A 17639-nucleotide genomic window follows, 5' to 3' on the forward strand; every position below is an offset into this window, starting at 1 on the left:
GAGGAGGGGGAGGAGGAGGAGGAGGAGGAGGAGGAGGCGGAGGAGGCGGAGGAGGAGGAGGGAGGAGGAGGAGGAGGCGGAGGAGGAGGTCGGAGGAGGCGGAGGCAGTGGGAATGGAGGAATGTCACCAGAATGACCTGAACTAATGATTTGGTAATGAATCCCCACATGACTTTATGAAGGAATAAATTGATAATATAATAATATACAATAATAATAATAATAATAATATAGAAAATACACCGTACAGTATGGTTCGCTGGCAACAAAGGGTCAGGCATGGGTCAGGCTAGGCAGGCAGGCAGGGAGGGGCGCAGGACATAGGTTATGGTTAGCTGGAAACAAAGGATCAGGTGTGGGTCAGGCTAGGCAGGCAGGCAGGGAGGGGCGCAGGACATAGGTTATGGTTAGCTGGAAACAAAGGGGCAGGCTTGGGTCAGGCTAGGCAGGCAGGGAGGGGCGCAGGACATAGGTTATGGTTAGCTGGAAACAAAGGGGCAGGCTTGGGTCAGGCTAGGCAGGCAGGCAGGGAGGGGCGCAGGACATAGGTTATGGTTAGCTGGAAACAAAGGGGCAGGCTTGGGTCAGGCTAGGCAGGCAGGCAGGGAGGGGCGCAGGACATAGGTTATGGTTAGCTGGAAACAAAGGGGCAGGCTTGGGTCAGGCTAGGCAGGCAGGCAGGGAGGGGCAGGACATAGGTTATGGTTAGCTGGAAACAAAGGGGCAGGCTTGGGTCAGGCTAGGCAGGCAGGCAGGGAGGGGCGCAGGACATAGGTTATGGTTAGCTGGAAACAAAGGATCAGGCTGTGGGTCAGGCTAGGCAGGCAGGCAGGGAGGGGCGCAGGACATAGGTTATGGTTAGCTGGAAACAAAGGGGCAGGTGTGGGTCAGGCTAGGCAGGCAGGCAGGGAGGCAGGGAGGGGCGCAGGACATAGGTTATGGTTAGCTGGAAACAAAGGGGCAGGCTTGGGTCAGGCTAGGCAGGCAGGCAGGGAGGGGCGCAGGACATAGGTTATGGTTAGCTGGAAACAAAGGGGCAGGCTTGGGTCAGGCTAGGCAGGCAGGCAGGGAGGGGCGCAGGACATAGGTTATGGTTAGCTGGAAACAAAGGGGCAGGCTTGGGTCAGGCTAGGCAGGCAGGGGGAGGGGCGCAGGACATAGGTTATGGTTAGCTGGAAACAAAGGGGCAGGCTTGGGTCAGGCTAGGCAGGCAGGCAGGGAGGGGCGCAGGACATAGGTTATGGTTAGCTGGAAACAAAGGGGCAGGCTTGGGTCAGGCTAGGCAGGCAGGGAGGGGCGCAGGACATAGGTTATGGTTAGCTGGAAACAAAGGATCAGGCGTGGGTCAGGCTAGGCAGGCAGGCAGGGAGGGGCGCAGGACATAGGTTATGGTTAGCTGGAAACAAAGGGGCAGGCTTGGGTCAGGCTAGGCAGGCAGGCAGGGAGGGGCGCAGGACATAGGTTATGGTTAGCTGGAAACAAAGGGGCAGGCTTGGGTCAGGCTAGGCAGGCAGGCAGGGAGGGGCGCAGGACATAGGTTATGGTTAGCTGGAAACAAAGGGACAGGGCATTGTGATAAAGATTATGGTACTCCTGCCATGTGGCAAGGGAGCAATGAATAAGGCCACACATAGATCTGCAGTACATACAGCCAAAGCAGTTGCAATCCAATATATCTGAAAATATATTTTCTTTCAACGAGATCCAGGAGGCACAATGTAAAGTTATCCATCCGAAAGGGTTCTTTTCACGTTAACTCACTGGAAGGAAGGAATCCTGTAAGAACCATAACTGAATCTGAATCCATCTAATTTCTCCAATTCTTCTTTTGAATATGACATGTCTATTCACCAAGAATCAACGTAAAAAATAAACCCTCTTTCGTGTGCCAAAAATACCCTTATCTTAGGGAGTATCTTTGTCTCTCTTCTTTGAGAAGCTTCTGCTGATGTCCACGTCTGCCCTGATAAGAGCACAACTACACGCACCTCCAACAGCAGCCTGGACTGGACCCTGGGGCTGGGCTTGGACCTAGGGAACCCCTGACCAGGGTCTGGCCTGCACCCCATGACTGCTGTCTTGGGTTGTGATAAGAACACAGGCTCCTGGAGGCCCAGTCCAGTCATACTGTCAGTCAGTCTGTCAGTCTGCTCATGTTCTGTTCTGATTTTTTCTGTCCTGATCTGTTTTGATCTTTTCTGCTGTTCTGATCTGTTATTTTCTGATATGTTCTGATGTCTTCTGATCTGTTCTGATCTTTTCTGCTGTTCTGATCTGTTCTATTCTGTTCTGTTCTGTTCTTTTCTGCTTTTCTGATCTGTTATTTTCTGATATGGTCTGATGTCTTCTGATCTGATCTGTTCTGTTCGGCAGGATGCCTCTGTATCCTGATGCTGATGCTGTATCCTGATGTTGATGACTCATCTTCCATGTCTTCACTGTGGGGAGACTTTTATAGTGTGAAAGGATGTTGTTAGTGGAAACACTACAGGTAACAGTGGGGGGTCGAAAAAAGGTTTGCCTACCTTGGCGAGATGTCACAGCCCTGCTGCATGAAGGCGCCCAGCGAGAACCACAAGCTGTTGAATATCCCAAACTCATTGGTGTGCCCCTCACTCTGGCTCTGGCCCTGTCCTTGGCCCTGGTTTTGGCCCGGTTGGGACTGGGACTGGCCCTGTCCTTGGCCCTGGTTTTGGCCCGGTTGGGACTGGGACTGTCCTGCCTCTCTCCTGGGACTGAATGACTGCTGTCTCTGCTGCTGCTCCTGGCCCTCCTCTCCCTCTGAGTCGTCCCCCTGCCACTCGTACGGGCTGAAGCGGCTGACCAGGAAGAGAACCACGCTCACACCGATGTAGGCAAACACGATGCACATCCAGATCTCGTAGGCCAGTGGGTCGAGGAAGGAGAAGACTCCAGGTTTTGACTTGGTGGGCTTCTTGATCATGATGGAGATGCCCAGGGACATGAAGGGCTTGGAGAAGTCGATCACCTCCTCCCTCACCAGGGTGATGGTCAACGGGGCTACTGCTACATCTGCTTTCTAGGAGTCAAGGAGAGAATTACGTGTTCATCTATTTAGCTCTCCCTCAATGTATTATTCACCAACATTATCCCTACTCAGAAATCCATGTCTGTATTTGTCCTTCAAACATTGTCCCTACACTCAGAAATCCATGTCTGTATTTGTCCTTCAAACATTGTCCATGTCTGTATTTGTGCTTCACACTCAGAAATCCATGAAATCCATGCCTGTATTTGTGCTTCAAACATTATCCCTGTCTGTACAAACTGAGAAATCCATGTCTGTATTTGTGCTTCAAACATGATCCCTACACTGAGAAATCCATGTCTGTATTTGTGCTTCAAACATTATCCCTACTCAGAAATCCATGTCTGTATTTGTCCTTCAAACATTGTCCCTACACTCAGAAATCCATGTCTGTATTTGTCCTTCAAACATTATCCCTACACTCAGAAATCCATATCTGTATTTGTCCTTCAAACATTGTCCCTACACTCAGAAATCCATGTCTGTATTTGTCCTTCAAACATTATCCCTACACTCAGAAATCAAACATTATCCCTACACTGAGAAATCCATGTCTGTATTTGTGCTTCAAACATTATCCCTACACTCAGAAATCCATGTCTGTATTTGTCCTTCAAACATTATCCCTACACTCAGAAATCCATGTCTGTATTTGTCCTTCAAACATTATCCCTACACTCAGAAATCCATGTCTGTATTTGTCCTTCAAACATTATCCCTACACTCAGAAATCCATGTCTGTATTTGTGCTTCAAACATTATCCCTACACTGAGAAATCCATGTCTGTATTTGTGCTTCAAACATGATCCCTACACTGAGAAATCCATGTCTGTATTTGTCCATCAAACATGATCCCTACACTCAGAAATCCATGTCTGTATTTGTGCTTCAAACATTATCCCTACACTCAGAAATCCATGTCTGTATTTGTCTTCAAACATTATCCCTTCAGAAATCCATCTCTGTATTTGTGCTTCAAACATTATCCCTACACTCAGAAATCCATGTCTGTATTTGTCCTTCAAACATTATCCCTACACTCAGAAATCCATGTCTGTATTTGTGCTTCACACATTATCCCTACACTCAGAAATCCATGTCTGTATTTGTGCTTCAAACATTATCCCTACACTCAGAAATCCATATCTGTATTTGTCCTTCAAACTTTGTCCCAAACACACTCAGAAATCCATGTCTGTATTTGTGCTTCAAACATTATCCCTACACTCAGAAATCTGTGCTTCAAACATGATCCCTACACTGAGAAATCCATGTCTGTATTTGTGCTTCAAACATTATCCCTACACTCAGAAATCCATGTCTGTATTTGTGCTTCACACATTATCCCTACACTCAGAAATCCATGTCTGTATTTGTGCTTCAAACATTATCCCTACACTCAGAAATCCATGTCTGTATTTGTGCTTCAAACATTATCCCTACACTCAGAAATCTGTGCTTCAAACATTATCCCTACACTGAGAAATCCATGTCTGTATTTGTGCTTCAAACATTATCCCTACACTCAGAAATCCATGTCTGTATTTGTGCTTCAAACATTATCCCTACACTGAGAAATCCATGTCTGTATGAGGTCCTTCAAACATTATCCCTACACTCAGAAATCCATGTCTGTATTTGTCCTTCAAACATTATCCCTACACTCAGAAATCCATGTCTGTATTTGTCCTTCAAACATGATCCCTACACTCAGAAATCCATGTCTGTATTTGTCCTTCAAACATTATCCCTACACTCAGAAATCCATGTCTGTATTTGTGCTTCAAACATGATCCCTACACTGAGAAATCCATGTCTGTATTTGTCCATCAAACATGATCCCTACACTCAGAAATCCATATCTGTATTTGTCCTTCAAACATTGTCCCTACACTGAGAAATCCATGTCTGTATTCGTCCTTCCAGCCATAAAAACTTCAAGTGGATATGACAAAAGCATTTCCTTAAAGGGGCAATCAGCAATTGCAACAATAACAAAGCATTTTCCCAGCTCCTGCTTTGGCAAAAAGCTGAGGGATGTGGCTAAAGAAACCAGGGCTCCTGAGTGGCGTAGCAGTCTAAGGCACTGCATCTCAGTGCTCGAAGGCTGTATCACAACCAGCTGTGATTGGGAGTCCCACAGGAGTCCCATAGGTTGGCCCAGCGTCGTCCAGGTTTGGCTGGTGTAGGCAGTCACTGTAAATAAGAAATTGTTCTTAACTGACTTGCCTAGTTAAATAAAGAAAAAAAATAAATGTAACCATTTTCAATTCATAGACAGAGCTATCGATTCAAGGACTTACCATCCAGGACACCAAATGATAGTTTTAACCATAACTTGACGCTGTATGGTGTTTGTTTACATTTACTTTGTTTAAAATAATGGAGTAAAACGAGCTTATATTTTGGGTTCTGATGGGGTACAAAAGTTGAACTAATCTCAGAGGCACCAATAAGCAATTTTATTCAAGAATTAATGGGTCCGTAAGATAAAAAAAATAAAAATTGGATGTAACAACTGCAGATTGCCCCTTTAAGGTGATGTGAAGGAATGTAAATCACAAGGATTAGCATACGGCTCAGTAATAGTAAACTCTGTTCCCATAAGACAAGTTTCTACAATCACTCTCCAGCTAACATAAACACTGAGCTTTTTCAAGCTGAATAATAATGAATCCCTTTCAAGAAATATTAGGCTTACAACACTGAGAGAAAAAAATAAAAACCCCTCCAAGCGAGACTTGATTTGGTTGAGTCCACCCAGCACCTCTGTCATTGTAAGGACAGAACAAATATTATACTCTACCCTAGACCAAACTAGGAGCGTATCTTTCATCTCAACTTCCTGAGGGCAGAGAAATAGTGTTTTGACATGATTCACATGAACAATGGAAGATATGAGAAGTGACAGTTCTGTTAGGGACCTTTCAATAACAGCCTTCCTGGAATACAAATCCAGATACTGTACTGTTCTCAATCTGTTGCCTGTTGCCCAATTCTTTGGTTACCCGACAACAGCTTTTGACTACTTGTCACACTATCACTTCAACATTGGCAGCCTATCAAGGCCCATCTGAATTGTGTTTTGACATTGAGGAAGCTGCTGGATATGTCAAGTGAGAGGTATAGACCTTTGTCCGAATATATCTCAGAACTTGTAAGGACACGCTGCGTCCTTTCTGAAGTAAAGCTGTGAAGTACTTCTCCAACACAATGTTATTGTTATCACAAAGAATGTATGTAAAAAAACAAAAACAACATAATATTGGAATGAAATAAGCATGCCCTGCAGCATGTCCTTTGGCTACAGTTGCAAATGTACCAATGTATGTACAAATGTATGTACAAATGTATGTACAAATGTATGTACAAATGTACAAATGTATGTACAAATGTATGTACAAATGTATGTACAAATGTATGTACAAATGTATGTACAAATGTATGTACAAATGTACAAATGTATGTACAAATGTATGTGCAAATGTATGTACAAATGTACAAATGTATGTACAAATGTATGTACAAATGTATGTACAAATGTACAAATGTATGTACAAATGTATGTACAAATGTACAAATGTATGTACAAATGTATGTACAAATGTATAAATGTATGTACAAATGTATGTACAAATGTATGTACATATGTACAAATGTATGTACAAATGTATGTACAAATGTACAAATGTATGTACAAATGTATGTACAAATGTATGTACAAATGTACAAATGTATCTACAAATGTATAAATGTACAATGCATTTATGTATATGCTCCAGACTTGTAAAATAACACAACGGAAACATTATTTATACAAAAGGCCACATTGAATTTGTTTTCACGTATTTAGTATGTGACAAACAGCCACTAACAAAATCATTGCACAGGTCTTTTGCGTGCATTTGTTATGTTTGGATTAAGGCTTAAAGTCATGTCTGTATGAATATTGACTGGGGGAAAAGGCGAGAGTTGAGATAAAAGATTGAGATAAAGGTTGAGATAAAAGATGGTGTGTACTTGGAAAACTACATGTTAGTCTAAAAGAAATGTGAAATAATGTCAAGATGCTTTTTATAGTGAAGATGAAGTCTATAAATTGCCTGGCTGGGCTGATGAGACAGTGGATAGCACAGTCTGATGGAACAGAGTAAATAGACATTTTAACGTCATAGATTTAGCTGGTGGTAACTTGTGGAACAGACACCGGCTGGAATGCGGTTCTAACCAATCAGCATTCAGGATTAGACCCACCCGTTGTATAAACGACAGATACTGTACCACATCTGCAACATTTTGGTTACTGCTACTACAGTATATAAACCGAAAGTGGTTGCATTCAAAATGTGTCCTTGCTATTGGACGAATTCCATGGACAGCTGTGTTGACTGAGACTGTACAATTAGCACATTTCTCCTCTCTCAGAGCCTAGTGAGTTGCCCAGTGTGTTCATGAGATGGTTACTAACCCCATAAACGAGCTCGCCCACCATCCCGTTCCACATCTTGGACTCAGCGTCTCTGGCTCCGTACTTTCCATCCCCTACGATCTCCAGTTTATAGGTGTAGCCCACATGCTTGGCGATCTCGGCGGCCAGCTCCACACAATAGCCCTCATACTTATCGTTCCCCACCAGCTGCTCGTGATTTTTCTTCAGCATCACATATGGAGATTCCTAGGAAACATGAAGGACAACATTGATGTTTGTTTTTCATGGTTTCCTCCACTCAGCAGGCATTCACCATACATTTTTCACACATTTTTAAAAGGCATTTATAAAGCTTTCCTTGTCCAGCTTGCTTTGGGACAATGTACTCTCGGGGTTCCCAGGGACTTTCCTTGATTTGAGGGGTAAAAAAAAGTACATACCATAGGTTATTATTTCTACTTTTTTATAAGTCGCAATTGTTTATACTAATCTAAAACGACGCATAAATCTGTGATGCTTTGGGCTAGAAACAAGTGGTAAAATACCAGAGGGGAAAAAGTCCCTCGGATGCATATGAGAATAACTTTGTTTTGTCTTTATGATATTCGGAAGCTGAGCTACGCATTTTTTTTAAAGTCGAGGAGTCAAAGAAATCTGACTTTGCTTTGAAAGTATTCTGATACTCCGTTTCAATTGATCTAATCACTTTCTGTAAAAGAGAGTAATATAATTAAATTGAGGGTTCATATAAATGACCATAATAAAACATATTTGGTAGTGGAATAACATTTGGGAAGGCATTTGTGACATTTTTCAAATGTTATAAAGGGGGCCCTGGATAAAAAACTTGGTACGTGGTACGATATAATACATGAGCTTGTTTACAACCATGGGGCTTCACATCAATTTCTGTCAATTGCTTTGTGTATACGAAGGGGCCTTCAAATGACATTATTCATAGCGAGGAAGTGGCTACCCCCGGGGATTTGGACACAATCTCACACCTTCTCCTCAGTGTCGGGTGACTCAGATCTGATGGGCAAGCAGCACTCCTGCTATTTCTGACTGGCCAGGCCAGGATGACTGTAAAGGGGCTGTGTGGAGCTCTGGGTCTACCCTCCAGGTAAAGCAGAACAGAGCTGCTGTGAAAGCAGCCCTCATGGCCAGGCCACAGGTGAACACAACATAGAGTACAATCGGGAAATAGTGGGGCTGAGATAGTTTCACACATCAGTATTTCAGAGTTCAGATTTAGCCAGAAGCATTTTGAGACACACAAGGGCTCTCTCTCCCTCTCCCTCCCCATCCTTTACTCCCCCTCTCTCTCTCTCTCTCTCTCTCTCTCTCTCTCTCTCTCTCTCTCTCCCCATCCCCATCCCTTACTCTCTCCCTCTCCCACTCTCTTGAGCCCCCCCCCCTCTCTCTCTCTCTCCCCATCCCTTACTCTCTCCCTCCCCATCCCTTACTCTCCCTCTCTCTCTCCCTCTCTCTCACTCTCCCCATCCATTACTCTCTCCGCAACCCTTACTCTCTCCCTCCCCGTCCCTTACTCTCCCTCTCTCTCTCCCTCCCCATCCCTTACTCTCTCCCTCTTCCTCTCTCCCTCTCTCTCTCTCTCTCTCTCTTTCGCTCTCTCCCCTTCCCTCCCTCATGGAGATGACTTGACCCACTGGTAATGATAGCCCATTTTAGGGATTGCTTAGATGGATGAATGTGCTGTACGAAATATAAACCTTGCCGTTTGGATATGAAAAGTTAAAATAAATTCACTGTCCAATTTTTTCTGGGATAGTTGCCACTCATTTCTATCCCTGTGTGAATCCAACCTAAAAATCCCTATTTTCCAGTAAAGCCATATCAAACACAGCCTCAAACAATTGTCCTTTTTTCGTCAGTGAAACCCATTATCAACATCCAAACATTGAGCCTATCAGTTAAGCTAGAATAAGAAGTATTACTTAAATTATTACAGTGAATTATTGTGATGTTTGTTTATGTATCAATTAATCCCTTAAGGCAACTGCCGATTTGACACAAAAATAAAATGTAATTCATTCATTCTAGTGAGACTCACAAGGATACTGGTCACTATGTAGGTCCTGTTTTGCAGTCCGAAGAACTCTTCAACCACTGGTGTGTATACCGCTGTGTTCACATAGTTCTCATTCTCATTCCAGTAGCCCACCTGCAGTCAGAAAGAGTACAGTCTATCAACACACACAGAGGAGGAAATCATACACTTCTATTTATAGTGTAAGAAATATTAATATCACTGGCTTATGAAGCACAATTAGTCTACACACACCTAGCGTGGGCATAAGAACACTGTCCGTATCAGATTTAGCATATCGTTTATGAGGGCCCTGAATATTTATGAACAGCTTTGCCTGATGTTCTTTTTGCTATCTCATCAATTGATGTGATGAATTTAGGCGAGCGGACACCTGGGGCGATTGATTTGTGAGTTGTGCTTTGTGCCCGCTCCCATACCCTATAATTACCCTATAAGTGTGTCTTTTTTATAACTAGTCTGTATACAGGTAGACCAGAAAAGCCACATCCCTGATTGGCAGATGAGTGGCAACCCTGATTACACCCACCTGCTACCCATCTGCTGTTCCCTACAAATGCTGTTTTGAATTACAGAAAGTTGTACCTAAACACTAACGAAGGCTCTAAAGACAAAACTATCCCTGACGGAGTGGAAAAAAAATTGAATGATGAAGTAAGCTTTATGCAATATATTTTTTGAGTATAAGAACATCCATTAACTCATATAGCTAATCCCCTAGCTAGTCCTTACGCTATACTCAGTGATAACCAACACCTCCTACCGTACGCCAGGGCCAGCTTATCTTACTCTCAGGTTGTAAGACTGTGTCGGTGATAACATTAAAGAGAGTCATCTTTATGTACAAATACCTTGCATGCCAAATGATATGAGGAATTTGCTCCAAATACAGTATGCAAGATCACTGAGTACTATAGCCAATGAGCTGCTGGTTCACTGAGTGCTATAGCCAATGAGCCGCTGGTTGCATTCATGTAAACTCAGCAAAAAAAGAGTGTAACGCTCATTCCTTCGGTCCTGTCTGTTCCAGTAATGGTGGGTTTGTACCCATAGGCGACGTTGTTGCTAGTGATGTCTGGTGAGGACCTGCCTTACAACAGGCCTACAAGCCCTCAGTCCAGCTTCTCTCAGCCCATTGTGGACAGTCTGAGCACTGATGGAGGGATTGTGTGTTCCTGGTGTAACTCGGGCAGTTGTTGTTGTCATCCTGTACCTGTCCCCCAGGTGTGATATTCGGATGTACCAATCCTGTGCAGGTGTTGTTACACGTGGTCTGCCACTGCGAGGACGATCTTTTGGGGTTTTTCAGAGTAAGTAGAAAGGCCTCTTTAGTGTCCTAAGTTTTCATAACTGTGACCTTAATTACCTACCGTCTGTAAGCTGTTAGTGTCTTAACGACCATTCCACAGGTGCATGTTCATTAATTGTTTATGGTTCATTGAACAAGCATGGGAAACAGTGTTTAAACCCTTTACAATGAAGATCTGTGAAGTTATTTGGATTTTTACTAATTATCTTTGAAAGACAGAGTCCTGAAAAAGGGACGATTATTTTTTTGCTGAGCTCATTTACTCTGATATGCTGTGCATTTTCCCAAACGAAATATATATTGATATATTTGAAACTCAAAGAGCTAGGGAAATTCATTTTCTGATTGACAAACAAATTCTTCGGATATGAATAAATAATATGAAAATCCTACAACTGCGCTATGAAAACAAATATGTCAAATACTGGTATGATGTGAACATTGGACATTCATTTTTTGCAAAGCCAATTTTGCTCCAGTGGTTCAATTTTGCTCCATTTTTTAAAATTTAACTAGGCAAGTCAGTTAAGAACAAATTCTTATTTTCAATGACTGCCTACCAGGGAACAGTGGGTTAACCGCCTGAACAACAGATTTGTACCTTGTCAGCTTGAACTTGAAACCTTCCGGTTACTAGTCCACTGCTCTAACCACTAGGCTACCCTGCCACCCCAGATTTAATTTTGGCTACAGTGGTTCAATTTGGCTCTAGGGGTTCTTGTTGCTGGGCACAATGCTTGTGAATGATTAGTCAAGTTTTGTTTAACAAAGTGTCTTAAAAAAGGATTTGTAGTTAAGATGAAAACAATGTGTCCAGACAATTACAGTTGAGATGATGAGTCCATTGAGGGTGATGTTCTCTGATGAATTACTCCTACTGGTAAGGTCAAGTGTCATGCAGTATCCTACCTAACTATCTAACACAACATATATCTCCTCCCTGAGGAGGATAAAAAGAGGTTGATTGATAATTCTAGAGGTTATGGACAAGTCCCTGTTCACCTTCAGCGGTCCACTCGGGCTCAGCTCCATGACGCTGACCGTGTAGTTGGTCCGATGGCCTTTCTCGTTAAACTGGACATGTCCAGTCAAGCCCTCAATTCGAACCTGTAGGACAAACCAGATATGGACCAGGATTGGTATGAAGAACTGTTAACTCTCTGAGACCTGTATCTGTGCAACGAATAGCGCTCAACTCGTTTTAAGTTGCTACAGCAAAGAAATCAACACCTAATACAAGGGTAGGCAACGAGATTCAGCTGTGGGACGATTTTTGTCTGAGCAGATGGTTGGGGGAAAAGAGATTTATTTGATGACGTTATAACGTCTCCTTTTTATATCGGTGGGAATACTTGGGAACAGATTTACTAAATTAAACTCAATTTGAGTGATTTCCTGGTGATTTATCAGTCCTTTTTTACCAAAAGCTAAAATCCTATAATTATGATTCTTTTTTTTACTAAAAACTTTGGTGAGCCCCAAAAAGGATCATTTGATGGGACAGTTTTGGCCTGCGGGCCGCCTGTTGCCTACCACCGATATAATCTATTTTTTACACAATACTGTATTATTATATTATATTATAGCTAGGAGCAAAAACTGCAAAAATGTAATTTTCTTATCTCAAAAACACAAGATTGTTACGGCAAATGAGTGAGGAGGTGTGGAGTCAGGCGCAGAGAGCAAAAGATGTGGGAAAAAACACGCTTTAATGTCCCAGAAAAATAACATGAACAAAAGTAGGAAAACAAATGATCAGAAATATTAACGGACAGCGTGAAACCCAAAATACAAACAAAATACACTCAAACATAGAACAGACGAACAAGCCCGCACGAAACAGAAGCGGGCTGAACAAACTATATACAACTCTACCCTAACAACTAAACAAGAAACAGGTGATACCAATCAGACAAAACCAAAGGAACACAGAACAACGGATTGGTGATAGCTAGTAGACCGGCGACGACGACCGCCGAGCGCCACCCGAACAAGAAGGGGAGTCACCTTCAGTAATATTCGTGACAAAGATTGCTATTTCAGGATTCCAATATTACCAGCTGGTTGTTTTGACATTCCATGATATCTAACATAATATTTGAAATCCTACAATTCTACAGGTCACAAAATAACTATTTAAGGATTACTGAACATATAGCTCACAAGTTTGCATTTAACTGAGGGTTTAACACAATAGTACTTAATTAAGCTAGTATTGTTTTCTATTGTACAGTATTTCTCATAGTCGTACATGATTAATTGCCTGTGCAGCTGGCGTTGAGTTTGAAGCCTAGTCCTTCTATTCTCTGTGGCTGTGGAGTGAGTGGTGATATCTGCCTACCTGCTGTAGGGCTCTCTGGATGTCGATACCTTGGCCCCAGGGAGCTGGTGGGTTGGCCAGACACTCGCCAGCGTTGCCTCGCCGGGAGATGTCAATACGTTGCTTCCGGAGGTTCTGAAAGGCGGTTGCCATGACACTCACTCCGTCGTATGTGAGGGCTCCTGTGTACTAAGAGGACAAATCCAAGGAGGCAACATTATTGGACTCTTGAGAACATGAATGGAAAGATCTCTGAGACAGTTTGATCATACCTTCAGTCTTCTCTTGGGTAGCTTAAGGTCTTTGCTGTCAAAGTCCACCCACTCCTCTATGACCTTGCTGACATTTTCGTCTGAGTAGTTCATTAGTTGGAACCCGGTGATGTTGGCACCACTCTTCTGGAACTCAGTGAAGTTCATGTCCAAAAAGCCCTGAGAAAGAAGGAATCAAATTCTTACCATAGAACAGAAGCAAACTTAAGCTAAGCAAACAAAACAGAACCAAACATGGCTTAGCCGTAAGGATGGAGCAGATCCTTGGATGACAGTGTTTTTTCAGAGTGCCGGTATTGAAAGCTTCGATTTCTTAGAGCTGCTATTCAGCTGTTCAACCCCACTTGAGAAGTCACCCACGGGGCAAAAACTTGTTGAATCAACGTTGTTTCCCACGTCATTTCAACACCTAAAAGTCAATGTGCTGACGTTGAATCAACATGGAAAACTGATTGGATTTAAATGAAGTCATCAACGTCTGGGAATTTTGAATATTTCCAGCCACATTTTTACCGATATCCACGACATTGTGACTGTTTTTGTTGATTTCACATTGAATTCACGTTAGTTGACAACTCAACCAAATGTAAATCAAAACTAGATGTTGTACTGATGTGCCCAGTGGGCAGATCCAGGCAGTCACTACAAATCTATGAAGCAGGAAATGAAAAAACCACTATTCTACAGTTTGACAAGCAGATGTCTTTTCAACTGCATCTGCCCTCTTTTACTATTTTGATTTACAAATATGACTACTTGTAGTCATTCAAAGATAGAATCAAGTCAAACACGGGACAGCACTGCCACAGTCTCTGAGCATTCAAGGAAGTGTGTACAGTCCATTAAAACACACATCAGACATGACGACTTCAAAATGGAACTGCGGGACCACTTCACCTTAAATGTACACTAATGAATATGTAACTAAATAGCAATACATGATATTTATAACATAGTTGTTACATGTAATTACTATGTAAATACTATGTAATTATACTGTAATAAGGGTTTAGCGGTATATGTTATTACACAAGTGGAACAAGGACATGTAATTACAAATCTGCTTGTCGGAGGTTATTCCGGATCTTCAAATTGAATTGTTCCTAGTGCTATCTTTGATTGACTTAGGGATACGGTGGACAACCAAGTGGGAGCGGCTCCCCTCACCTTGATTGCATTTAATTACCTGTGTCTCCAGTGTAAGAACGTCTAACTACATTAAACAGCCGGAGTCACGCTGTAGCTCGCCTCGGAAACAGGCTTCAGCAAACGCTCTTTGAATGATTTATTTGAATGATAAAAAGTCACAGATCACATATTCCATTGTTACCCCCCCCCCTCCCCCCGAGGCTATAAATAATAAGAAGAGTGTTGGAAGTTTAGGGAGTCTTCACAGGCTGATAACTAAGATCACGTTTCGTTACATAGACCATACTTAATCAATAAACAGAGGGAGTATGAGTGTGTTTGTTTGTTTGTTTGTGTGTGCGAGCATGCGTGTGTGTGTGTGTGTGTGTGTGTGTGTGTGTATGTGTGTGTCTGTCTGTGTGTGTGTGTGTGTGTGTCTGTCTGTGTGTGTATGTGTGTGTCTGTCTGAGTGTGTATGTGTGTGTCTGTCTGTGTGTGTATGTGTGTGTCTATCTGTGTGTGTATGTGTGTGTCTGTCTGTGTGTGTGTGTCTGTGTGTGTGTGTGTGTGTGTGTGTGTGTGTATGTGTGTGTCTGTCTGTGTGTGTATGTGTGTGTCTGTCTGTGTGTGTATGTGTGTGTCTGTCTGTGTGTGTATGTGTGTGTCTGTCTGTGTGTGTGTGTGTGTATGTGTGTGTATTATAATCATTATTATCTATGTTTCCTACGGCTCAATCCACTTAGGAATTTAACAATCCTACCGGTGTAGTCACCGTCCCGTCCCCCCTATGTTTTCACAGTCCACTTTACGTGTTCTACCACAACAAATGTTTCTAGACCTCTTGAGTTGAGCCCTCTGGAGTGGATGTTTAGACCTGACATGCAACCCTTAAGCCAAACATACAGCATCCTCTCCTGGTGAAGTACTGTGTATAACACAAGACGACATACCACGAGAGCAAGCGGCTAGCTTGTTGCTTCATGGGCGACAGCTGACCTCAGATCTCAAATCAAATCATATTTTATTGGTCACATACATGTTGATTAGCAGATGTTATTGCGGGTGTAGTGAAATGCTTGTGCTTTTCGCTCTGACAGTGCAGTAATATCTGACAAGTAATAGGCAACAAAGTACACAGCATATACCCAATACACACAAATCAAAGTAGGAATGAATTACGATTATATACATATAGACGAGTGATGTCAGAGCGGAACGGACTTAGATACCGTAGAATAGTATAGAATACAGTATATACATATGAGATGAGTAATGATAGATATGTAAACATTATGACTAAGATACAGTAGAATAGTATAGAATACAGTATACACATATGAGATGAGTAATGATAGATATGTAAACATTATGACTAAGATACAGTAGAATAGTATAGAATACAGTATACACATATGAGATGAGTAATGATAGATATGTAAACATTATGACTAAGATACAGTAGAATAGTATAGAATACAGTATATGAGATGAGTAATGATAGATATGTTAACATTATTAAAGTGACTAAGATACAGTAGACCATTATAGAATACAGTATATACATATGAGATGAGTAATGATAGATATGTAAACATTATGACCAAGATACCGTAGAATAGTATAGAATACAGTGTATACATATGAGATGAGTAATGATAGATATGTAAACATTATGACAAACATACAGTAGAATAGTATAGAATACATTATATACATATGAGATGAGTAATGCATAGACTAAGATACAGTAGAATGGTATAGAATACAGTATATACATATGAGATGAGTAATGATAGATATGTTAACATTATTAAAGTGACTAAGATAACGTAGAATATTATAGAATACAGTATATACATATGAGATGAGTAATGATAGATATTTAAACATTATGACTAAGATACAGTAGAATAGTATAGAATACATTATATACATATGAGATGAGTAATGCTAGATATGTAAGCATTATGAAGTGAGTGAGATACAGTAGAATAGTATAGAATACATTATATACATATGAGATGAGCAATGCTAGATATGTAAACATTATTAAGTGAATGAGATACAGTAGAATAGTATAGAATACAGTATATACATATGAGATGAGTAATGATAGATATGTAAACATTATTAAAGTGACTTGTGTTCCATTCCTTAAAGTGGCCAGTGATTCCTAGTCTATGTCTATAGGCAGCAGCCTCTAATGTGCTAGTGATGGCTGTTTAACAGTCTGATGGCATTGAGATAGAAGCTGTTTTTTAGTCTCTCAGTCCCAGCTTTGATGCACCTGTACTGACCTCGCCTTCTGGATGATTGCGGGGTGAACAGGTAGTGGCTCGGGTGGTTGATCTCTATATGAAGCTATGCTAACATGAGAGGCAAACATAGAAAGATGGCCACTGTTTTATGGGCTCTTAACCAACTATGCTATTTTGTTCGTTTTTTTTCACATTGCTTGTAACTTATTTTGTACATAATGTTGCTGCTACCGTCTCTTATGACCGAAAAGAGCTTCTGGACATCAGAACAGCGATTACTCACTTTGAACTGGACAAATCATTTTTCTTACCCCCTGTATATAGCCTCGTTATTGTTATTTTACTGCTGCTCTCTAATTATTTGCTACATATATTTATATATATATATATTTTTTTTTTAGGTATTTTTCTTAAAACTGCATCGTTGGTTAAGGACTTGTACGTAAGCATTTAACTGTAATGTTTACATCTGTCGTATTCGACGCATGTGACAAATACAATTGGATTTGATTTAAAATAGAGGCTAGCTTGTTGCTTCATGGGTGACAGTTGACCTCTGATCTCTATATGAAGCTATGCTAACGTGACAGGCAAACCTAGACATGGAATGACTTACGAGGCAACTATGCTTCACTACAATTGGATATGTGTGGAATGCATTCTAACAGAGTTCCTACCTACTATTGCTGGTATTTAGGAACTCATTGGGTCTGGTGGCCAATGAATATTAACATGAAGCAATGAATCGAGCCCATTAATAATAATGGAAAACAAACTTCTGTTTAGTTACGCAAAGAACAAA

At 41.6% G+C, this 17639-nt stretch overlaps 1 protein-coding gene across 1 annotated transcript in view; it reads right to left on the minus strand.

Annotated features, from left to right (window-relative positions):
* The window catches only part of gria1b (glutamate receptor, ionotropic, AMPA 1b), a 130379-nt gene that overhangs the window by 19900 nt on the left and 92840 nt on the right, over positions 1–17639 (minus strand). The window contains exons 6-11 of the mRNA XM_064982395.1: positions 13452–13610; positions 13201–13368; positions 11862–11966; positions 9554–9664; positions 7519–7725; positions 2526–3040 (exon numbers count right to left, since the gene is read on the minus strand). Coding sequence (XP_064838467.1) covers positions 2526–3040; positions 7519–7725; positions 9554–9664; positions 11862–11966; positions 13201–13368; positions 13452–13610 — 1265 coding nt within the window. The remainder of the gene's footprint in view (positions 1–2525; positions 3041–7518; positions 7726–9553; positions 9665–11861; positions 11967–13200; positions 13369–13451; positions 13611–17639) is intronic.

Source organism: Oncorhynchus masou, chromosome 12, assembly GCF_036934945.1.
Source record: "Oncorhynchus masou masou isolate Uvic2021 chromosome 12, UVic_Omas_1.1, whole genome shotgun sequence".
Classification (NCBI taxonomy): Eukaryota; Metazoa; Chordata; class Actinopteri; order Salmoniformes; family Salmonidae; genus Oncorhynchus; species Oncorhynchus masou.